The sequence below is a fragment of the Mytilus edulis genome, chromosome 9 (assembly GCF_963676685.1).
Source record: "Mytilus edulis chromosome 9, xbMytEdul2.2, whole genome shotgun sequence".
NCBI classification, from domain to species: Eukaryota; Metazoa; Mollusca; class Bivalvia; order Mytilida; family Mytilidae; genus Mytilus; species Mytilus edulis.
Window position 1 is genome coordinate 4265885 of NC_092352.1, and position 26435 is coordinate 4292319.

Genomic DNA, 26435 nt, shown 5'->3' on the forward strand with positions numbered 1-26435 from the left:
CAATTTTATTTGATCACTCAGACACAATACATACGTGTGACAAGAGGAATACAATATTTACAACGGATAAGACAACTCTCAGCAAGAGAGACCAAATGAGACAGAAATTTACTGCTTTATTTCACAGTACGGATTTCAACAGTGAGCAAAGCCCATACCACATAGTCATGCTCGTTATCACCCAATTACACATTGTTATTTTTAAAATTAAACAGATACTGATACACACATAATATTTTATTCAGCTCAAACAGAGCACCAGTCGATACTGACGATATTATTAGGACTTCCAATTTCATTAGATTCAAACACAGGAAATGCAGTTGGCAAACTGTCTCTCCGCAATTCATCAAGTCTCATTTTCATCTTTTTCACTTTTTTTGGTAATCTAGAAGCAAGATTGTTACTCTCGGTAGGGTCATCTGAAATCATAAGAAGATGCTTTAATAGGCCCAAATGGAGATTTACATTGAACTTACTATCAATCGATTTGTTCAAAAGACTTTTTTCTCACTGAACTTTTTTTTTGCATAATTATCAAGTTATAATTGGATCTATTCGTTGTGATAAAGGTTACACAACTTTTTGGAATTTTGGACCCTCAATGCTCTTCAACTTCGTACTTGTTTGGCTTTATAAATATTTTGATATGAGCGTCACTGATGAGTCTTATGTAGACGAAACGCGCGTCTGGCGTACTAAATTATAATCCTGATACCTTTGATAACTATTTACAGATAAAATATGGTCTACATACTTTGAGGGTCTGTAAGAGTTGAACATCGTTTTATACAGATAGAGATGGAGTTAGTTTTAGCAGACAACGTTCAACTAGTATATTATCAACTCAATCGCAGGCGAGACAGAATCCAATGAAATATCCTCTATTCATTTCACTCTTTGTGTCATTTTCTTTAAAATCAAGATATTACATACGGAACTATCTGACCTGATACACTTTTTGAAAGATTTATAAGGATAGATATACTATATTTGTTACCCTTAAATCATAATCGAATCTTCTGGTCCTAAGCAATTGATTTTTAGGCGTGCAATTCTGCATTTTAAATATTTGTGTTTAGTGAGCTGATTCCTTTATTGATTAGTACTTTGTTTAAACATAACACTGTGGATTATGATCGTTTTCCTATTGTGCATATACTTACTCCTTAAGTTGAATAAGCGTATGTCAGTACTGTTTGGATCAGCTAGTTTTATTGTAAAGCCTCCATTAGGATCCAATGAGAAATCAACAACACGTGGTTCCCCGAGAATGAGCTTGTAGTCTCCAACTCTACAAAAAAGGGATAGATCTGATGAGACCATTATAACGTTTATATTTTCTCCTTTAAATTGTAATTTTACAAAAAGCCTGAATTTTAGACCTTTACCTCGAATTTGACATAAGTGCTCCAACTACCAGAATCGTTGACAAGCAAGAAGATTTTAATTTTGAAATTAAAATGTGTATGCACACCTCAGCAGCAATATAGCAACTTGTATCGAATTATCCCAAATATGGGATATACATTTCCCTACGTATTTGGTGTTTATGAGCTCAGACTTTATAAAACATCACTAGTATCTGAGCAGAAGTTGATGAATAAAATTGAGAATGGAAATGGGGAATGTGTCAAAGAGACAACAACCCGACCAAAGAAAAAAAAAAACAGCAGAAGGTCACCAACAGGTCTTCAATGTAGCGAGAAATTTCCGCACCAGGAGGCGTCCTTCAGCTGGCCCCTAAACAAATATATACTAGTTCAGTGATAATGAACGCCATACTGATTTCCAAATTGTACACACGAAACCAAAATTTAAATAATACAATACTAACAAAGGTCAGAGGCTCCTGACTTGGGACAGGCACAAAAATGCGGCGGGGTTAGACATGTTTGTTAGATCTCAACCCTCCCCTATACCTCTAGCCAATGTGGAAAAGTAAACGCATAACAATACGCACATTAAAATTCAGGTTGAGAGAAGTCTGAGTCTGATGTCAGAAGATGTAACCACTACAGCTATGTCAAAGAACATCATAAGATATTAAGACCTTGTTGATAAATATTCCGAACTTGGAACTTATCAATGGTTTAAATAAAATTATTCTCGAAGGTTACCAATTCAACACTATAAAAAGATCTCTGAATAATGTTTTTATTGATATAAATATTGATGTTGTTATCAGTTGAATAAAATAATACTAACTCATAAACATTTTAACGGTACTAAATTCTGTATATACCTTAATTTTGGCAAAGAACAAGGATCGTGTTTTTTTCTGACTGTTAGTGACGTCTTCACACAAAATCTATTGGCTGTTGGGTGTGTACTAGTTGATATTTTAGTCTTAGATACATGATCTTTTATTATTCTTTGTATCGATCTGATGATTTAATATTAAAATAAATATAGTATGATTGCCAATGAGACAACTCCAAACCAGAGACCAAATGACACAGAAATTAACCATTATATATAACCGTAATGCCTTCAACAATGAGCAAAGTCTATACCACATCGTCAGCTTTAACAGGCTCCGAAATCACAAATGTATAACAATTCAAACGAGAAACAAAAATCGACCTAATAAATGTTAAATAAATTAACAGAAAACAAATATCAAACACAGCAACAAACGACAACCACCAGCTCCTGACTTGGGCCAGACACATACATACAGAAATAGGCGGGGTTAAACCCAACCCTTCCCTTACATAGGACAGTGGTGTTACATTTAAACATAAGAAGGAATACTTAGTATAAAAATCAGTTGAAAACAGTTTAAATCATCAGATTGATACAAAAAGAAAAACATTAAGCAAATAAAAAAAAACGAGAGTTGACATTGCTTTGTACACCCCGAAAACAAACAGACACTAAGTTCAGATCCGAAAGTACTCACACTTACTGACAGCTAGGTCAAAACTAATTATACTTCTAATAGAAAAAATATGCATCTAGGATCAAATTATCAATCAGTACACATCTAATATTCGATGGGTTTAGTACAAAAAAAGTAAAATCACAAAAATACTGAACTCAGAGGAAAATCAATACGGAAAGTCCATAATCACATGGCAAAATCAAATAACAAAACGCATCAAAAACGAATAAACAAGAACTGTCACATTCCTGACTTGGTACAGGCATTTTTAAAATGTAGAAAATGGTGGATTAAACCTGGTTCTATAGCGCTAACCCTCTCTCTTTAATAACAGTCTGATCAAATTCCGTTATATTTACATGATGCGTTAAATAAACAGTCACAATTAATAAAATAGTCAAAATATGGGTACATCAGTCATCATCGCATAACAATTTTAAAAGGGACAATTTAACAGGACACGTCATGAACAGCCAGTGGAAAGCATGATCTTGTGCCATGCCAAGATACAGGAATCGACATAATTCACAGATAGTAAAGCCATGAAAGTGCACAAGTATTTAACACTAATATATAGTCTGATTTATGTGTGTGTTGCATTTTAACGTTGAGTCGTTTGTGTTTTCTCTTATTTTTGAGATATTGAGATAAGACGTGGCACGGTACTTGTCTATCCCAAATTCATGTATTTGGTTTTCATGTTATATTTGTTATTCTCGTGGTGTTTCTGTGTGTGTTGCGTTTCGGTGTTGTGTCGTTGTTCTTCTCTTATATTTAATGCGTTTCCCTCGGTTTTGGTTTGTTACCCCGATTTTGTTTTTTGTCCATGGATTTATGAGTTTTGAACAGCGGTATACTACTGTTGCCTTTATTTATGTTTACTGATGACAAAATCAATATTGATACCAATAAAACAATTATTCAAAGATCTGATGACAGTTTTGAATTGGTGACATTTAAGATTAAATTTATTTAGAGGATCGAAAGGTTTACCTAGATCGTTCCTAAATTTCCGTGAACAGTAAACAACATCCCTGACTTATCCTTATGTAATAGGTGGTTTTCTATGCGTTGAATAACAACTAACGAGAGCTCAAGGTTCTGATGCTTTATTGTACCAGTATATTAAATATCAAGTCTGAAATAGCAATACAACATATATAAATAACAAGCTATTTCATATAACATAATATATATACTTTTACGAATATCACAGGTTATATAGTACAGAAATATAATAAATAATACCTTTAACTGTTATTAACTAAGTAGCAAGTAAAATGTATTGTAAGTAGAAAATGTTCAATGTTTACATTCAAGAAATTGACATCGGGTGTCACGTGTACTTTTACAATAGCTTGACGTTTATCTATACACTAAATCGGAATGTGTTCTGTATTTTACGTGTATCTGTGTATTTGTATTAAATACTGGTTTACCTTACAAACGGTATATAATAAATGTTACATCTACATTTATTAATAATGACTTCATTAAAATATATAATACGTATTACAATTAACTACATAATATCATACAACAATCATAAAGTTGCAAATATAATAATCATAAAGACTTATGATGTCAATATTATCGATTCTTTGAAAGCTCCAAACTAACGGGAGGTAACTCATGTTTACAATACAATATAAACAAAGCTAAACTATAAATAAATATACTCTTACCACTTGTGGAGTGAGTTGTACTACTGATAAGGTTAACGGCACATCATATACACATCACAATCATGTGTTCTACATAATTACATTACATGGAGTCCTGAAACCAAAATACGAACATAAATACTCGGACTCTAATTATAAAAATATACAACGTAACAAATATTCTTTACGCATTCATATTTGTACTTGGTAAAAACTATTTACTACAAAACTATTACTTTATATAAATGGAAACACTTTTCCGTCTTTCACTTAATAAGCCGTCATTTATAAAATATAGACTATTCATGACAATAATCAAATAGTAATGTACGCAAATTAACAATACAATTCTACCGTGGCAAATAAACCGTAGATTATAAAATCATATACTTCTAGCTTAATAAAATACTATCATGTACATCTCGTGTACTTGTGTTACATACATGCGATACGAGGAGAACGTTACAAAACAAAATAGAAACTTTACTAGAATATCATTTACGTGAAAAATACAAATAATGTTAATAAAGAAGTAACTTACAGTATTCTATAATAAAGTTGTCCAAAATATATAAGGTTTACAGGTAAACTATGTGGTCAAGATAAACAGACATAAATTCAATGGACTGTCATGGCTATCGTCCCGTGGAAATGTACAGGTACAAAACAAAGGAAATTAAACTTGACCGCGAAAATATAAACAGCCAATCAGATACAATGATTTAAGTAAATCCCTAATGAATATTCATAGAAAATAACGTGAATATTACTATACATAAAAATAAGGTTTGCAAGTAATCATGAAATTTCTCTGTTACTGACCATTTCAGAGCAAGGAATTCTAACTTATGGACTGGATAGTTCCTCTCAGTCTTGCTAAGTCCTCTGCTGGCATAGGCTATGGCTCTTTTCTTTCCTTCTTGTGATTGGTACAGTATTGCTCCAAGACCAAGCATAGATGCGTCTGTATGTAATTCAAAAGGTTCCTTGTAACGTGGATAACCAAGAACAGGTGGCATCGCTAGTTGACTTTTGAGCTTCTGGAAGGCATCTTCTTGTGGCTTGTCCCAAACCCATGATGTAACTGTTGGCTTCTTAGGTTTTCGCTTACTGGACTTCTTTGGTGCAGGCATCAAGTCTGTGAGCGGTCTTGCTATCTTAGAGAAGTCTTTGACAAACTTGCGGTAATAACCGACGAAACCAAGGAATCGACGTACTTCTTCTGGCGTTGTGGGTCGAGGCCAGTTGATAACTTTCTCTAATTTATCTGGATCAGGTGAAATACCATCTTTAGAGACAATGTGACCGATGTACTTAACTTTGTCTTTGAAGAATGCACATTTCTTGGGCGAAAGTTTCAAGTTGTGTTCTCTAAGTCGTTGTAATACCATCTGAAGCCTTTCAAGATGTTCTTCATACGTCTCTGAAAAGATGATCAAATCGTCAAGGTATATAAAGCATATATCTAGGTGAAGATCTCCAAGTATCTGTTCCATGAGACGTTGGTAAGTTGCTGGACTGTTTACGAGGCCAAACGGAAGTCTGTTAAATTCATAGAAACCAAGAGGGCCGACTGTAAATGCTGTTCTAGCCTTGTGTGTCTCTTCTACCTCTACTTGGTGATAACCACTCTTCATGTCCATGACGGTATAGTAGTTGTTTCCTCCCAAGGCGTCAAGGATTTCTTCGCTTCTAGGAAGAGCATATGAGTCTTTAATCGTCAGCTGGTTCAGTTGTCTATAATCTACACACATTCTGAGCTTGTTGTCTTTCTTCCTAACCAATACAACATTCGATGACCAAGGCGAATGTGAACGACGAATGATCCCAGCAGTAAGTAGTTGTTGAAGGTGTGTTCTAACTTCGTCGAATAAGGCAGGTGGAATACGCCGGTGTCGTTGTTTGAATGGTGTTTCATCTATCAGTTCTATCTTATGCTGTACGGCGGTAATGTGGCCTATATCAGTATCTGAAGTGCTGAATACATCTCTGAATTGATGTAAAAGTTCTCTGGCTTTACGTAGTTGATCATCAGTAAGTGTATCTGGAAATGTAGATTCATTCCATGCATCTTGTTCGTAGGTGTCTGGTACATCAATGTCGGTGACTGAAACAGGTTGAAGTTCGCAAAGGATAGCATTTGGCGAAACGGTCACTGTTCTGGTAGTTACATTGCTGATGTGTACTGGTATGATGCTGTTGTTTCTATACTGATATGATACTAGTGTTGGAGCTATATCTAAGTCTGATGGTATTGCTGCTCTATCAGTTGACTGTAGGAGTCCACAAACTGGATGGTATGGTAGTTCATGGTCCATGTATCCCTGTAGAACGACATCTTTGTTAGGTGGTATACGGATTGTCTTTCCTTCAGCACTCTTGATGATGGCAAGTCTGTTGCATCTCTTTTGCAGTTCTTTATCTCTTAAAAGCAAACATCTAAATGTGATATACCAAGGTGTATGTAGATCTGCTGTTTGTAGAAAGCGTGATCCATATCGTTGCTTTACATCAGTCATAGCTGCTGTCAAAACGTTGGTTCCCAGAAGAAGTGGTACTAGCTGGTTATAAGAACTGTCTGGAACGACTAACAGTAAACATTGCTGAGGATCTACTGATGTAGATGTACCTGGTAACTGTAAATCTGCTGAAATGTAACCAATATATGGCATGTTCTGGCCATCTGCACATTCGATGTTAAGTATCTGGTTGAGTGTCTGGATAGGACTGTCAGCAAGGTACTGTCGATGGAATGACTGGCTAACTGTACTGACTGTAGAACCAGTATCTAGTAGTGCTGCTGCTTGAAGTCCATTGATGACTACTGTGACTTCATTAGGGCTACCAAGTAATCCTTCTGTATCACCTGATGACTGTTGTTGTTGGTACATCTTAGCTTCAGTGTTCATCTGCTGAAAGTTGCAGGCTTTTCTGGTGTGATCCAATCTAACACAGCAGGCAAAGGCATAGTGGCCTGGTTGTCCACATCTGTAGCATATAACAGGTTCTCTGGATGGTTGAGATACATAAGTCGGAGTAGGAGCAGGTTGGTATTCAGCTTCTATCTGGTCCCAGTATGGACGTTGTCTGTTGCGTCTTCGGTGGCGACGACGTTTTCTGCGTGGTGGATAGTACTGTGGATCAAAAGTGTCGTAGGTATTGTAGTGTTGGTCATACCTGGCGTTGCAATTTTGCTCATTCGGTTGGTCATACATGGCTAACGGTGTAGACTAGTGTACCTATAAACATTCAATTCATTCACCCTAATTCAAGTTCAATAATAATGCACAAATCTAATAAGTGTCAACACCACCACACTAAATGATCAAATGGAAATTTTTAATCAATACTAAAAAATAATCAACAATGTCTATCTACAATCTCAAAATCTAGATATTATCTAACTCAGTGAATGTCTAATAAGTAAATAATATGATAATAAATTTTAATTCATATCAACTTAAGTACCAAGTCACTAAACAAAGTACATTTGTAAAACGATATATATACTGTGTATCTAATACCAACTAGCAATGCTACACATAAAACATAATGTGTGTTATAATTGCTAAGTTCAACTGAGCATTGACCTATACCATGTGGGTTATAGTTCAATGTAAGTACAATACACTACAACTGTATACCGAAAAATAAATTTAAAATATAAAAGTGTATGCTATATACTATGTAGTTTTGCTACTGTAATCTACAAAGTATGTTTATCACTATCAGCAATACATGTACACCACAAAGGAACGCCTATATAAACTAAGTGTACATGTCCACTGAGAGACTAAGTTCGTATCCAAGTAAGCCTCGGAAAAAAAAAAAATAAAAAAAAATTTTTTTTTTTATTGTATAAATGTTTAAGTATGAAAAGGTCAAAATGTAGGACGTTAAAAAAAAATTTAAAGTCCAAAAAGTGGATGCAAAATTTTCAAAAATATATTCTAAGTGTGTAAATGTTTCAAGTGTATGCTAAGTTTCAATGTATCAAAGTGGTTTACAGTATATAATGTAAATAAATAAATCCTACCTTAAACTAGAAAACTATTCCAATAATTACACTGTTCCACAAAAGTATAATTAAATCACAATATTTCACAATGTAGAATAATAAAAGTTCAGTTTTCCAAAAGTGAAAAACAAAAAGTCAAGTTACTAAAAGTAACATCCGGTACTATAATGTCATCCGGTAAACTGTAAACAAACGCACGTGGACGATGATCACATGGGTCGGAATGTTAGTAAACATAAGCACGTGGTAAAGTTCATCACATGGTACCATAACGGAAGTAAACAAACACACATGGTCACTGCATACATGGACTCGAGACATCTAATGGTGGTCACTGACATCACATCTGGATCTCCACAAAAACTGGTGTGTGCCATCAACCCAACGAAACGTGGGCGCCATTTGTAATAGGTGGTTTTCTATGCGTTGAATAACAACTAACGAGAGCTCAAGGTTCTGATGCTTTATTGTACCAGTATATTAAATATCAAGTCTGAAATAGCAATACAACATATATAAATAACAAGCTATTTCATATAACATAATATATATACTTTTACGAATATCACAGGTTATATAGTACAGAAATATAATAAATAATACCTTTAACTGTTATTAACTAAGTAGCAAGTAAAATGTATTGTAAGTAGAAAATGTTCAATGTTTACATTCAAGAAATTGACATCGGGTGTCACGTGTACTTTTACAATAGCTTGACGTTTATCTATACACTAAATCGGAATGTGTTCTGTATTTTACGTGTATCTGTGTATTTGTATTAAATACTGGTTTACCTTACAAACGGTATATAATAAATGTTACATCTACATTTATTAATAATGACTTCATTAAAATATATAATACGTATTACAATTAACTACATAATATCATACAACAATCATAAAGTTGCAAATATAATAATCATAAAGACTTATGATGTCAATATTATCGATTCTTTGAAAGCTCCAAACTAACGGGAGGTAACTCATGTTTACAATACAATATAAACAAAGCTAAACTATAAATAAATATACTCTTACCACTTGTGGAGTGAGTTGTACTACTGATAAGGTTAACGGCACATCATATACACATCACAATCATGTGTTCTACATAATTACATTACATGGAGTCCTGAAACCAAAATACGAACATAAATACTCGGACTCTAATTATAAAAATATACAACGTAACAAATATTCTTTACGCATTCATATTTGTACTTGGTAAAAAACTATTTACTACATTTGTAGTAGGTGATTTTTCTATGCGTTAGGAATAACACCAATGAGAGCTTAAGGTTCTGATTCTTTATTGTACCAGTATATAAATAACAAGTCACTTGTGGAGTGAGTTGTACTACTGATAAGGTTAACGGCACATCATATACACATCACAATCATGTGTTCTACATAATTACATTACATGGAGTCCTGAAACCAAAATACGAACATAAATACTCGGACTCTAATTATAAAAATATACAACGTAACAAATATTCTTTACGCATTCATATTTGTACTTGGTAAAAACTATTTACTACAAAACTATTACTTTATATAAATGGAAACACTTTTCCGTCTTTCACTTAATAAGCCGTCATTTATAAAATATAGACTATTCATGACAATAATCAAATAGTAATGTACGCAAATTAACAATACAATTCTACCGTGGCAAATAAACCGTAGATTATAAAATCATATACTTCTAGCTTAATAAAATACTATCATGTACATCTCGTGTACTTGTGTTACATACATGCGATACGAGGAGAACGTTACAAAACAAAATAGAAACTTTACTAGAATATCATTTACGTGAAAAATACAAATAATGTTAATAAAGAAGTAACTTACAGTATTCTATAATAAAGTTGTCCAAAATATATAAGGTTTACAGGTAAACTATGTGGTCAAGATAAACAGACATAAATTCAATGGACTGTCATGGCTATCGTCCCGTGGAAATGTACAGGTACAAAACAAAGGAAATTAAACTTGACCGCGAAAATATAAACAGCCAATCAGATACAATGATTTAAGTAAATCCCTAATGAATATTCATAGAAAATAACGTGAATATTACTATACATAAAAATAAGGTTTGCAAGTAATCATGAAATTTCTCTGTTACTGACCATTTCAGAGCAAGGAATTCTAACTTATGGACTGGATAGTTCCTCTCAGTCTTGCTAAGTCCTCTGCTGGCATAGGCTATGGCTCTTTTCTTTCCTTCTTGTGATTGGTACAGTATTGCTCCAAGACCAAGCATAGATGCGTCTGTATGTAATTCAAAAGGTTCCTTGTAACGTGGATAACCAAGAACAGGTGGCATCGCTAGTTGACTTTTGAGCTTCTGGAAGGCATCTTCTTGTGGCTTGTCCCAAACCCATGATGTAACTGTTGGCTTCTTAGGTTTTCGCTTACTGGACTTCTTTGGTGCAGGCATCAAGTCTGTGAGCGGTCTTGCTATCTTAGAGAAGTCTTTGACAAACTTGCGGTAATAACCGACGAAACCAAGGAATCGACGTACTTCTTCTGGCGTTGTGGGTCGAGGCCAGTTGATAACTTTCTCTAATTTATCTGGATCAGGTGAAATACCATCTTTAGAGACAATGTGACCGATGTACTTAACTTTGTCTTTGAAGAATGCACATTTCTTGGGCGAAAGTTTCAAGTTGTGTTCTCTAAGTCGTTGTAATACCATCTGAAGCCTTTCAAGATGTTCTTCATACGTCTCTGAAAAGATGATCAAATCGTCAAGGTATATAAAGCATATATCTAGGTGAAGATCTCCAAGTATCTGTTCCATGAGACGTTGGTAAGTTGCTGGACTGTTTACGAGGCCAAACGGAAGTCTGTTAAATTCATAGAAACCAAGAGGGCCGACTGTAAATGCTGTTCTAGCCTTGTGTGTCTCTTCTACCTCTACTTGGTGATAACCACTCTTCATGTCCATGACGGTATAGTAGTTGTTTCCTCCCAAGGCGTCAAGGATTTCTTCGCTTCTAGGAAGAGCATATGAGTCTTTAATCGTCAGCTGGTTCAGTTGTCTATAATCTACACACATTCTGAGCTTGTTGTCTTTCTTCCTAACCAATACAACATTCGATGACCAAGGCGAATGTGAACGACGAATGATCCCAGCAGTAAGTAGTTGTTGAAGGTGTGTTCTAACTTCGTCGAATAAGGCAGGTGGAATACGCCGGTGTCGTTGTTTGAATGGTGTTTCATCTATCAGTTCTATCTTATGCTGTACGGCGGTAATGTGGCCTATATCAGTATCTGAAGTGCTGAATACATCTCTGAATTGATGTAAAAGTTCTCTGGCTTTACGTAGTTGATCATCAGTAAGTGTATCTGGAAATGTAGATTCATTCCATGCATCTTGTTCGTAGGTGTCTGGTACATCAATGTCGGTGACTGAAACAGGTTGAAGTTCGCAAAGGATAGCATTTGGCGAAACGGTCACTGTTCTGGTAGTTACATTGCTGATGTGTACTGGTATGATGCTGTTGTTTCTATACTGATATGATACTAGTGTTGGAGCTATATCTAAGTCTGATGGTATTGCTGCTCTATCAGTTGACTGTAGGAGTCCACAAACTGGATGGTATGGTAGTTCATGGTCCATGTATCCCTGTAGAACGACATCTTTGTTAGGTGGTATACGGATTGTCTTTCCTTCAGCACTCTTGATGATGGCAAGTCTGTTGCATCTCTTTTGCAGTTCTTTATCTCTTAAAAGCAAACATCTAAATGTGATATACCAAGGTGTATGTAGATCTGCTGTTTGTAGAAAGCGTGATCCATATCGTTGCTTTACATCAGTCATAGCTGCTGTCAAAACGTTGGTTCCCAGAAGAAGTGGTACTAGCTGGTTATAAGAACTGTCTGGAACGACTAACAGTAAACATTGCTGAGGATCTACTGATGTAGATGTACCTGGTAACTGTAAATCTGCTGAAATGTAACACAAACTGGATGGTATGGTAGTTCATGGTCCATGTATCCCTGTAGAACGACATCTTTGTTAGGTGGTATACGGATTGTCTTTCCTTCAGCACTCTTGATGATGGCAAGTCTGTTGCATCTCTTTTGCAGTTCTTTATCTCTTAAAAGCAAACATCTAAATGTGATATACCAAGGTGTATGTAGATCTGCTGTTTGTAGAAAGCGTGATCCATATCGTTGCTTTACATCAGTCATAGCTGCTGTCAAAACGTTGGTTCCCAGAAGAAGTGGTACTAGCTGGTTATAAGAACTGTCTGGAACGACTAACAGTAAACATTGCTGAGGATCTACTGATGTAGATGTACCTGGTAACTGTAAATCTGCTGAAATGTAACCAATATATGGCATGTTCTGGCCATCTGCACATTCGATGTTAAGTATCTGGTTGAGTGTCTGGATAGGACTGTCAGCAAGGTACTGTCGATGGAATGACTGGCTAACTGTACTGACTGTAGAACCAGTATCTAGTAGTGCTGCTGCTTGAAGTCCATTGATGACTACTGTGACTTCATTAGGGCTACCAAGTAATCCTTCTGTATCACCTGATGACTGTTGTTGTTGGTACATCTTAGCTTCAGTGTTCATCTGCTGAAAGTTGCAGGCTTTTCTGGTGTGATCCAATCTAACACAGCAGGCAAAGGCATAGTGGCCTGGTTGTCCACATCTGTAGCATATAACAGGTTCTCTGGATGGTTGAGATACATAAGTCGGAGTAGGAGCAGGTTGGTATTCAGCTTCTATCTGGTCCCAGTATGGACGTTGTCTGTTGCGTCTTCGGTGGCGACGACGTTTTCTGCGTGGTGGATAGTACTGTGGATCAAAAGTGTCGTAGGTATTGTAGTGTTGGTCATACCTGGCGTTGCAATTTTGCTCATTCGGTTGGTCATACATGGCTAACGGTGTAGACTAGTGTACCTATAAACATTCAATTCATTCACCCTAATTCAAGTTCAATAATAATGCACAAATCTAATAAGTGTCAACACCACCACACTAAATGATCAAATGGAAATTTTTAATCAATACTAAAAAATAATCAACAATGTCTATCTACAATCTCAAAATCTAGATATTATCTAACTCAGTGAATGTCTAATAAGTAAATAATATGATAATAAATTTTAATTCATATCAACTTAAGTACCAAGTCACTAAACAAAGTACATTTGTAAAACGATATATATACTGTGTATCTAATACCAACTAGCAATGCTACACATAAAACATAATGTGTGTTATAATTGCTAAGTTCAACTGAGCATTGACCTATACCATGTGGGTTATAGTTCAATGTAAGTACAATACACTACAACTGTATACCGAAAAATAAATTTAAAATATAAAAGTGTATGCTATATACTATGTAGTTTTGCTACTGTAATCTACAAAGTATGTTTATCACTATCAGCAATACATGTACACCACAAAGGAACGCCTATATAAACTAAGTGTACATGTCCACTGAGAGACTAAGTTCGTATCCAAGTAAGCCTCGGAAAAAAAAAAAATAAAAAAAAAAATTTTTTTTTATTGTATAAATGTTTAAGTATGAAAAGGTCAAAATGTAGGACGTTAAAAAAAAATTTAAAGTCCAAAAAGTGGATGCAAAATTTTCAAAAATATATTCTAAGTGTGTAAATGTTTCAAGTGTATGCTAAGTTTCAATGTATCAAAGTGGTTTACAGTATATAATGTAAATAAATAAATCCTACCTTAAACTAGAAAACTATTCCAATAATTACACTGTTCCACAAAAGTATAATTAAATCACAATATTTCACAATGTAGAATAATAAAAGTTCAGTTTTCCAAAAGTGAAAAACAAAAAGTCAAGTTACTAAAAGTAACATCCGGTACTATAATGTCATCCGGTAAACTGTAAACAAACGCACGTGGACGATGATCACATGGGTCGGAATGTTAGTAAACATAAGCACGTGGTAAAGTTCATCACATGGTACCATAACGGAAGTAAACAAACACACATGGTCACTGCATACATGGACTCGAGACATCTAATGGTGGTCACTGACATCACATCTGGATCTCCACAAAAACTGGTGTGTGCCATCAACCCAACGAAACGTGGGCGCCATTTGTAATAGGTGGTTTTCTATGCGTTGAATAACAACTAACGAGAGCTCAAGGTTCTGATGCTTTATTGTACCAGTATATTAAATATCAAGTCTGAAATAGCAATACAACATATATAAATAACAAGCTATTTCATATAACATAATATATATACTTTTACGAATATCACAGGTTATATAGTACAGAAATATAATAAATAATACCTTTAACTGTTATTAACTAAGTAGCAAGTAAAATGTATTGTAAGTAGAATATGTTCAATGTTTACATTCAAGAAATTGACATCGGGTGTCACGTGTACTTTTACAATAGCTTGACGTTTATCTATACACTAAATCGGAATGTGTTCTGTATTTTACGTGTATCTGTGTATTTGTATTAAATACTGGTTTACCTTACAAACGGTATATAATAAATGTTACATCTACATTTATTAATAATGACTTCATTAAAATATATAATACGTATTACAATTAACTACATAATATCATACAACAATCATAAAGTTGCAAATATAATAATCATAAAGACTTATGATGTCAATATTATCGATTCTTTGAAAGCTCCAAACTAACGGGAGGTAACTCATGTTTACAATACAATATAAACAAAGCTAAACTATAAATAAATATACTCTTACCACTTGTGGAGTGAGTTGTACTACTGATAAGGTTAACGGCACATCATATACACATCACAATCATGTGTTCTACATAATTACATTACATGGAGTCCTGAAACCAAAATACGAACATAAATACTCGGACTCTAATTATAAAAATATACAACGTAACAAATATTCTTTACGCATTCATATTTGTACTTGGTAAAAAACTATTTACTACATTTGTAGTAGGTGATTTTTCTATGCGTTAGGAATAACACCAATGAGAGCTTAAGGTTCTGATTCTTTATTGTACCAGTATATAAATAACAAGTCACTTGTGGAGTGAGTTGTACTACTGATAAGGTTAACGGCACATCATATACACATCACAATCATGTGTTCTACATAATTACATTACATGGAGTCCTGAAACCAAAATACGAACATAAATACTCGGACTCTAATTATAAAAATATACAACGTAACAAATATTCTTTACGCATTCATATTTGTACTTGGTAAAAACTATTTACTACAAAACTATTACTTTATATAAATGGAAACACTTTTCCGTCTTTCACTTAATAAGCCGTCATTTATAAAATATAGACTATTCATGACAATAATCAAATAGTAATGTACGCAAATTAACAATACAATTCTACCGTGGCAAATAAACCGTAGATTATAAAATCATATACTTCTAGCTTAATAAAATACTATCATGTACATCTCGTGTACTTGTGTTACATACATGCGATACGAGGAGAACGTTACAAAACAAAATAGAAACTTTACTAGAATATCATTTACGTGAAAAATACAAATAATGTTAATAAAGAAGTAACTTACAGTATTCTATAATAAAGTTGTCCAAAATATATAAGGTTTACAGGTAAACTATGTGGTCAAGATAAACAGACATAAATTCAATGGACTGTCATGGCTATCGTCCCGTGGAAATGTACAGGTACAAAACAAAGGAAATTAAACTTGACCGCGAAAATATAAACAGCCAATCAGATACAATGATTTAAGTAAATCCCTAATGAATATTCATGGAAAATAACGTGAATATTACTATACATAAAAATAAGGTTTGCAAGTAATAATTTAAACTGAATATACACTATTCAAAATATGTAATTAAGCTTTATAATAAATATAGTAATTAAATAGATGATTTTTACAATATATAAAATTATCATAAAAATCACTCTGCTACACTTATCCTGTTAGAATTTTTAGTTTGTTCCTATATTGTGCTGTTATACCATTGTCCCAGGTTAGGGACTGATTGAGCACTCATTAATATGTAAAACCCCGTCAAATTCTTTATGTGACAGTCCCAAGGTAGGAGTCTGATGTTCAGTGGCTGTCGTTCCTATCATTTATATTTATTTTATGTTATTGTTCTGTTATAAATAAGGTCAGCAGTTTAATTACAGTCAAACCGGCTTTAGAGACCACCTGTACTTAGCAAAAACCTGTATGATAAGAATATAAATTTTAGATCCATCTGTAGTACATTTCATACAGTTTGAACCTGTATTAAAAGACCACCTCCATTAACAGAGCACTTTGTTGTTCTCCCTTAAATTGTCTCTTAACACAGGTTTCACTGTATATTACATTTTTCATGTCCGGACCTTGTACAACTGACTATAAGGTATGGGTTATTCTTATTGCTGAAGTCCGATCTGTTGCTTATAATTACTAACATTTTCTCCAATTGGCAATAATACCTCATTTTCTCTTTTTTATATTGAGATATAGCTTCTAGGTACTGACGATGTTTGTCATCTTAAATAGGTGTTAAAATTTTCCCCTTTTTGTCCTTGTATATGTTTCCCCTTAATGTTTAGTCTATTTTTGATTATGTACTTATGATGTGGCTCGGTATCACGCCATTGTGTTATTGTGTAATAGTCAATTACCTTCTTTGTTACAAAAGATATTTTTTTAATATTGATTAAGATTATATTACACTGTTGACTGCTGTACCCCTATTTTTGACGTTTTTACCTATGCTGTTTGTTTTGTTTTGTTCACACATTGTTGTTAATATAACGGAATTCAATACGAATGCCATACAAGTTGAAAGTCAAGCTAGCTATTAAACCAGATTTATACCATCATTTTCACGTCAGGAAATGTCTGTACAAAGTCAGGAAATGTCTGTACAAAGTCAGGAAAATGACAGATGTTTGACATTGGTTTGATAGTTTTGCGCTTTTGATTTTGGAATTTTATAAAAAAAAAAAATCCGACTAGAACTTCTCTTGGAGTTCGGTATTTATAATAATTTGCTTATTTTTGAAAGATTTTCTTTTAGCTCTTTTTATAAGCCAAATCACTTAATTTATCATAATGCATCAAGATATGCACACCCACTCATGCATACTAGTTTGTTTTGTTTTGTCTAACATACATGCTAGTTCTTCAATTCCTTAGTGAATGCATGATTTGTTTTCCAGTTTAAGATTTGAGGAGTAGGTGTCATTAATTCGTGAAGTTTTAATATAATTTATGAGATGTGTTTATTTATTCCGTGAGTCGTAGCAAGCTTTTTTGTTTTATTTCATGAATATTAAAAAAATCATGAATATCAAAAATGTATGAAAATAAAAGATCGAAAAAATAATGACATTTACAGCAGCTAAGTTTAATGAAGATACTTTTTTATGACAACTATATATCTCATGATTACATACCTAATTGCTGCAGATTTGGCCACATAGTCATCTATTTGATACACAAATTCATTTCTGCCTGATCCACGGCACCTTTTTATATATTTCCACTGACTGACACCATCAATATGACCAAATGTCTTTCTACGTTTGCCTGAAATCGTCAAGAAATTACAGGATAGGATTTGAGACAAACTGTAAAAAACTGAAATACCCCCAACAATATATTTATATTTTTTCTGAAATTCATTACATATAATATAATATTTTTGCTGAATTATGATGCTTAAATTATCCTAAATCATTCATACCATGTATACTATCGAAAAAAAACTGGGGATTTTCTTATTCCAGGCATAGATTACCTTGGCCGTATTTGGCACAACTTTTTGGAATTTTGGATCCTCAATGCTATTCAACTTTGTATTTGTTTGGTTTATAACTATTTCGATATGAGCGTCACTGATGAGTCTTATGCAGACGAAACGCGCGTCTGGCGTACTTAATTATAAACCTGGTACCTTTGATAATTATTTAATATATATTCGATACTGTCGTCATCTGGATTTATAATTATAGTTTATGGTTAACACCTGCCATGTCTAGAATTGTTAGCCTACCTTTATTAAAGCCTGCCATGTCTAGAATAGTTAGCCTACCTTTATTAAAGCCTGCCATGTCTAGAATAGTTAGCCTACCTTTATTAAAGCCTGCCATGTCTAGAATAGTTAGCCTACCTTTATTAAAGCCTGCCATGTCTAGAATTGTTGGCCTACCTTTATTAAACCCTGCCATGTCTAGAATAGTAAGCCTACCTTTATTAAAGCCTGCCATGCCTAGAATAGTTAGCCTACCTTTATTAAAGCCTGCCATGTCTAGAATTGTTGGCCTACCTTTATTAAACCCTGCCATGTCTAGAATAGTTAGCCTACCTTTATTAAAGCCTGCCATGTCTAGAATAGTTAGCCTACCTTTATTAAAGCCTGCCATGTCTAGAATTGTTGGCCTACCTTTATTAAACCCTGTCATGTCTAGAATTGTTGCCTACCTTTATTAAAACCTGCCACGTCTAGAATTGTTGGCCTACCTTTATTAACACCTGCCATGTCTAGAATTGTTGGCCTACCTTTATTGAAACCTGCCATATCTAGAATTATTGGCCTTCATTTATTAAAACCTGCCACGTCTAGAATTGTTGGCCTACCTTTATTAAAACCTGCCATGTCTAGAATTGTTGGCCTACCTTTATTAAAACCTGCCATGTCTAGAATTGTTGGCCTACCTTTATTAAAACCTGCCATGTCTAGAATTGTTAGCCTACCTTTATTAAAACCTACCATGTCTAGAATTGTTGGCCGACCTTTATTAACACCTGCCATGTATAGAATTGGTGGCCTACCTTTATTAAAACCTGCCACGTCTAGAATTGTTGGCCTAACTTTATTAAAACCTGCCACGTCTAAAATTGGTGACCTACCTTTATTAAAACCTGCCATGTCTAGAATTGTTGGAAACCAATCAACAGCATGCATCATTCTGTAAAATGAAAATAACTTTTGTAAACGACGTTTCTTGTTTTTATAAGTAGGACAATACAAGAGGGAGGATGAAGCCTGAGGAATACCTCATAAATAGACATTTCCAAAAGACATGAAACGTTTGTCAAATTATTGACACGCACAAATGTTTCTTTTTAAGGCGCAAACAATTAAAATTCCTGTTTCCGATCTTTAGTCTGCCATAAACGTTGTATGTGATCAGGGTTTTTGTTTTGTTGTTGAATTGTTTTACGTACATTTCAGTGGTGTGTAAAGCCCAATTTACATAATGGCTTTGTCTATTTTGAAGACTATAAGATTATCTATTGTCACATACTAATCATTCTTAGTAATGTATAGGTGTTTAATTTGCAATCATTGTACATCTCCGTTTTGTGTTTTTTATTCTTATATTTTTCAATAAATTGCACCAAAAATATCTATTTTTAATAAGGTAAACTTTATTGTTGTTGTGTAACAAAATTTCATTATGCAATACGATGTTTTAAACAGTGTTTTTCATAGGTTCTTACCCTTCGTGTACACAGCCTTTATGTTTTAAAAACCTAGGACTATATACAAATCCTACTGACTTTGATCCTCCTTCCCATAACTCTACTTTGTTTCCTCTAAGTGGTAGGTTACTTGCACCAAAATTTGAGTCGCCGCCGTTCTGTTAAAACAGTGTACACAATGTTGGAATGATAATTTTGATTATAAAAAAATAAAGAAAAATCTTAAATTTTGCTTTGTAGTTTTTCCGTTCCAATCACACTTCATTCATTTATCTGTTCTTTCACTAGAATTCGTTTTGAAATAATACAATTGTAGGAATACTATTTTTTTTATAAATAGAACCGTTTTCGATTTTACTTTTGTACAAGCGAAATAAGGAGATATATATGAAAGTTGTTTTATACGCGTGCATTGAGGTTGCATCTATAAATGCATTAGGTTTAGCCTATCAACGTTAGGCAATGTAAAGTTAATTTCTTGATATATAAGAATAATCTGATAGTTTAATATTGTAAAATACTACCGTCGTTAATTCAACCAAACAATATTGCGTGCATAAACGTTAAAAAGTTTAAACCTTCTGCTTTTGTTAGCACCTGCCCTAAGTCAGAAATCTGTTTCAGTGTCTGGTTGTCTTTTGTGTATGTTGTTTTTTAAGTGTTTCTCGTTTCTCTAATTTTGATATAGATTAGATCGTTGTTTGTCCTGTTTGAAGTATTTAACACCTGAGAGCTAAGGCTCCATGTTGACTTTCATTGCTAAATTTGTTTACTTTTACACATTGTGATTTGAATGGTGAAATGTCTCTGGTCCTCATCCCATTTTTTTCCTAAATTTTGGAAACTCTTAAATAGTATTTTGTTGTATTTTTGCCACGTGGTGTTTTCATTTTTCACTTGGGAAGTTTGGCTAACTATACAACCAGATTCAAGCCACCCTTGGTTTTTTTTAAGTCAGAAATATGGCAGTTGTTATAAAATAATTCGTTTCTATGTTTGCAATCGTTGTTTTTGTTGCACTGCAGTGTTTCATGGTGTTCCTTTGTTTTCTTCTGATAGTTGATGTGTTTCTCTTGGTTATAGTGTGTAACCCAGATTTGTTTTATTTCAATCGATTTATGAGTTTTAAACACGGGTAAACTACTTTTGTCTTTTTTTTTTTTATATTTACAACTATTCTAAATACAGGCAACAGTAGCATACGCTGTTCAAAACTCGTAAATCCATGGACAAAAAACAAAATCGGGGTAACAAACTTCAACTGAAGGATACGCATTAAATATAAAAGGAGAACAACGACACAACACTTAAAATGTAACACACACAGAAACGGAGTAGCATTAAATAAAACATACATCACTCATGAAAATAAAGACCGTGTTATCCATGTGACCACTTTTCTCTAAATCATCAACGATAGTACCTACACCCTCATCTAGCGAAGAAACCATGCCTAAAATTGATAACATAGATAATATTATAGCATATATTTCATCTACCAATAGACATATTATGGTTATCACAATATGTGTCTGAGAGAAGGAAAATACTTAAACACTTTAGTCAAATTATGAATGACAACAACCATTACAGCCGATTACCATCAGTAAAGGTAATATATTTGGTTAGCTTGCTTGCTAGCTGAAGCGTGAATTCAATGTTAGGTAAGGTATACTACCCTCTTTTGAAAGTAGCCTAGTCGTTCAATCAGATAGATTGGTCATCTGTCGGACTAGTCTACTCTTAAAGGAGAGTAGTTTACCTAACCTAACAATGAGTTCACGGTTAATCTAGCAAGCAAGCTTACCAAATATATTACCTTTAGCTACATACTCATTGAAATCGGATGTAATCAAATAATCAAGAAAAAACTTATACAGGTATACTATTTCTTTTATATGCATAAACGAGAAATTAGAAGTTTACTATTTAAGATAATGTGTCCTTAATTTTCAAGATATATACGTAAGCATAGGTAGCATAGGGTATTTTTGACAGAGATCATTGATTGCAACCAAATGTTATAAGACTGAATATTCACAGTAACAGAATGTAGGAATATAAAGTATTACTCAAAAAGTTTAAATCTATTTTCGGTATGAAAAGTTCGAATGTCTTGTACATCTTATAGGGTTTAGTAAAAGTAAAATTGGGTATTTAAATAACAGCAGTGCTTTTTTTACAATTTTACAACCAACTATGTATTTTAGTGCGCAGGACATATGTCTATAGATATAAGATAAGTAAGGTTCCATGGACATACTGGAGACAAACAATTTGGAAAACCAAGTAAACAGTGTTAAAAACCTTTTAAAAGCCACATACCTGCTTAGGTAATTTTTCCCAAAGGAATTGATATCAATCGTCTTAAATACCAAACACAATTTGCAGCTGTCTAATATAATTGAAACCGTTTCATCATAATTGTAATGCTGGTACCTCTGATAACAACTTAACCATAGTCTAGGACTGGCAGTTAATCAGCCATGATCCGTAATGTAATGACGAATGATACCCACTCAATGATTATTGCACTCATTTTACTTGCTTTTTTTCTCTCGAGAAATGCAATTTGTTTTGACATTAATAACACAAATAATTTCAATAATATACAGTAATTTATCTTTAATTTTTTCACCAGTTTTTAGTAAATAATATGGGAACAGACTATTCCTTAAATTAAACATCCTTAAACAAAATTGTTTTTCCGAAATGTTTTAAAATCAATTACTTTACCCTAAATATTCTTAAGTGTATGTTTTTTTACTAATAAGAACTTCAAACTTGTGAAATTCATATTAGACCGGCTCCACACTTTGAATGTATATATATATTATTTTTTACAATGAAGTACTTCAGACTGGTTAAATTTATCTGGAACCAGCTTTTCACTTATTTAACAGCAATACCTACCTAGATATCGTTGCCGCGCAGGATTGATTTCGTTTGGATACATGTCTATAAACTTTTGTGGTACCTACATTAAGTGATAAATAACTGTCAATTTTCATTCATTTTCTAATCTGCTTTGAATAAAAACAAAGATAATATCATGTATTTTTCATTTTATCTATAGTCAATAATATCAACTCAATCTAAACTGTGTGTGAGCTCCCTATTTTTCAGGAGAGAGCTTTTGATAAACACTATGTACGTATTTATGTATTTTGTGAGGTTCGTGCAAATATTGTTTTTTACCGGGTTGTAATATAATAAACAACACGACTGTTGCCACATTTGAAGCAGAATCTGCTTACTATTCAATAACACCTGAGATCGACCCAGTTTGTGCTGGGGTTCGTGTTGTTTAGTCTTTAGTTTTTTATGCCGTGTCTTTTGTATTATTATTTGTCTATTTGTCTTATTGTATTTTAGCCATGGTATTGTCAGTTTATTTTCGATCTATGAGTTTGAATGTCCCTCTGGTATCTTTTGCCCCTCCTTTGTTGATGAGTTTGAATGTCCCTCTGGTATCTTTTGCCCCTCCTTTGTTGATGAGTTTGAATGTCCCTCTGGTATCTTTTGCCCCTCCTTTGTTGATGAGTTTGAATGTTTCTCTGGTATCTTTTGCCCCTCCTTTGTTGATGAGTTTGAATGTCCCTCTGGTATCTTTTGCCCCTCCTTTGTTGATGAGTTTGAATGTCCCTCTGGTATCTTTTGTCCCTCCTTTGTTGATGAGTTTGAATGTCCCTCTGGTATCTTTTGCCCCTCCTTTGTTGATGAGTTAAAATGTCCCTCTGGTATCTTTTGCCCCTCCTTTGTTGATTAGTTTGGTACTGTCAGTCTTTTTGGATTTGTAGATAAAAGACTGTCTAACTTTTCGCCAAACGTTGTTTTCATATATAAACAACTCAGTGATTTAGTTTTTGAGTGCTAATGAGAAACTCTCCATCTGAGTCACAAAGTGTAAAAAATATACAGTTATAGTACGGCCTTCACAACGCCTTCAACAACGTTTTAACATGTGTTCATATGAAGTTACATGGTTCAGTTGTCAAAAATATTTTCTGTTTTCATATACAATATATTCATACAAGTGATTCAGACTGAAATCTTAAAAACCTTTTAAGCTTGAATCCGTAAACTGCAATTGTATACAATAACTAGCGTCATATAGCACAAAAACATATTCATGCACTGTTGAAAATCTCGAAATAATCATATTCTTAAGATTTTTTATAAGAAAGTAATACGAAAATCTCAATTTTCGTGTAAAATGTTTTTTTTTAAACGAAATTTACCTGAAGTGGAAAGTGTGGAGTTGTGTACTGCACTGATAAAAACAATGGCGACGTTTTGGGATTGTTTTTTTCTATTATCTCTACAGCTCGCTGTGTGAACAAATCCTGAAACCAAATTATGAAATGCGTGTAATATAACATTGATAATTTTAAAATTTGACCTTCAAAATCATGTTGGTTTTCTGTTGCCGTTTTTTTTTTTATAGTAAATCATAATATATCAATATACAAGTTAATAAAAAATTTGGTAAACAAAAAAGTATTTTTTCGTCACATTTGTTACACAAGTGTAAAATATTATTTATACCTATAACTGCCTGGATATAAAAATCTAAAAATAGAATATCTTGATTTTTTACTTTATTTAGTACTCTTTTTAACAATTGTGATCACAATAATTTTTATGGACAAACTTTTGGCACATTGCACAAAGATTCCTGTTGTTGCCGTACATATATAAACATCATTATGATCATGAAAGAGGTAGAATGGATATTTTTTTATCTATTATATCTTAGGAAATTGTGAATAGCATATGACCTTATTGACCTAAATTCATGCTTGTTGGGTTAAATTCGGGCTTGGATCACCGTTATTGTTGAACGAAAAGGAGAATTTTGCGATGATTTTGACCGAATGAAGTTAGATCGACCTTGTCCAGCACAATTGGTGAAATATCAGTGATCATCAGTTGGCTGTACTACTGACGAAATTGAACTGTACAGTACTATTAATGATAATGAATGTACAATACAAACTATGAAATGTCAATGTACAGAACAGTTGATTATTATAAATGTACATTTCAATTGTTAAACTATCATTGTACAGTACACGTGCTGAAACATCACTGTACAGTTCAATTGATGAAATATTACTGTATAGTACACATGGTATAATTGATGAAATATTGCTGAACAGTACAATTGGGCCTACTTCGATTCGTCCAACTCGGGTTAGTAGAGTCTATCGAGTTTACTCGAATGACAACCGAACCCCCCCCCTTCCGAGTTTGACCTTTTGAACCTACCCGAGTTAACTCGACATCAACCCTGGGTCGGGGCAGGTTTAGTCGAGTTTCAAGATGGCGTCAAGTAGTTGCAACAAATAAAAGTGATACAAATAAACTGGTATTTGACAAGATACAGCCGAAGAATAAAGCTGACAAGGGGAATTTATTATTGCCTGTATTTCGGAATCAGCCAATATTCATCATGTGTATATTTGGTCCTCAAATCTTTTCAAATTCGTACTTTATTTGACCTTTTATAACATTTTTAATTCGAGCGTTACTGACGAGTCTTTTGTAGACGATACGCGCGTCTGGTGTAAATGTTAGATTTTATTCCTGGTATCTATGGTGAGTTTATTATCAGCTGTCGGTGGTGGTTGGAAATAAAATAGAAATGAATTGTTTTTCTTTGAACGATTTTTCAAAGTTTCATTTTTTTTTACTCACTAACACACTATTTTTCAAAAGCAAACAGGATCAGGACTTTTCTTTGTGAAACACTATGTAATATTTTTTTTTATTTTAATGCTCAGCAAAAAACATTTTTTTCACCTCCATTATAATAGTCAACTCGATGGAAGAGTTTTGACTTCGATTCGGAACGGTTGCGCACATGCGCATTAGCACTGACCTTTCAACTAGAGTTAACCCGAGTTGGACGAATCGAAGTAGGCCTTGGTGATTAAATCTGTACAGTATTAGTTACGAAATATCACTGTATAGTACATTGATAAACTATTACTGTACAGTTTAATTGATGCAATATCACTGTACAGTACAAATGATGAAATATAAAATCAATATTCCTATATACGTACTGTATTATATGAGTCCTCTGGGGGTCTATAAACTGTCTCATTTTGCCAGAAATCGTAATTACCAACTGAAATGGAATTACACACGTTTTATAATTATAATACTCAAGTTCAAACTACTTTAGAAGAACTGAAATATCATTGATACATCTGTGTGAGTTTTATTTTAAAATAAACTTATCACAGATACTAAGAGGATTACAATTTACAAATTGCGCCTGATGCGCGTTTCTTCTACATAAGACTCATCAGCGACGCTCGTATAATTTTTTTTTTGAAAAGACCAATTAGTTACGAAGTTGAAGAGCATTGAGGACCAAATATTTATAAAAGTT

General features: G+C 33.6%; 1 protein-coding gene across 1 annotated transcript; it reads right to left on the minus strand.

The window, feature by feature from the left end:
• LOC139489448 (arylsulfatase I-like) lies at positions 1-26198 on the minus strand. The gene is made up of 9 exons (XM_071275774.1): positions 26104-26198; positions 24274-24378; positions 22946-23009; positions 21388-21485; positions 20051-20190; positions 19457-19515; positions 18001-18133; positions 1167-1294; positions 1-422 (listed from the first exon to the last, which is right to left on the minus strand). Exons 3-9 carry the CDS (start codon positions 22986-22988, stop codon positions 247-249), a joined length of 777 nt encoding a protein of 258 aa, XP_071131875.1. The 5' UTR covers positions 22989-23009; positions 24274-24378; positions 26104-26198; the 3' UTR covers positions 1-246.
• Between the last annotated feature and the right edge of the window lie 237 nt (positions 26199-26435).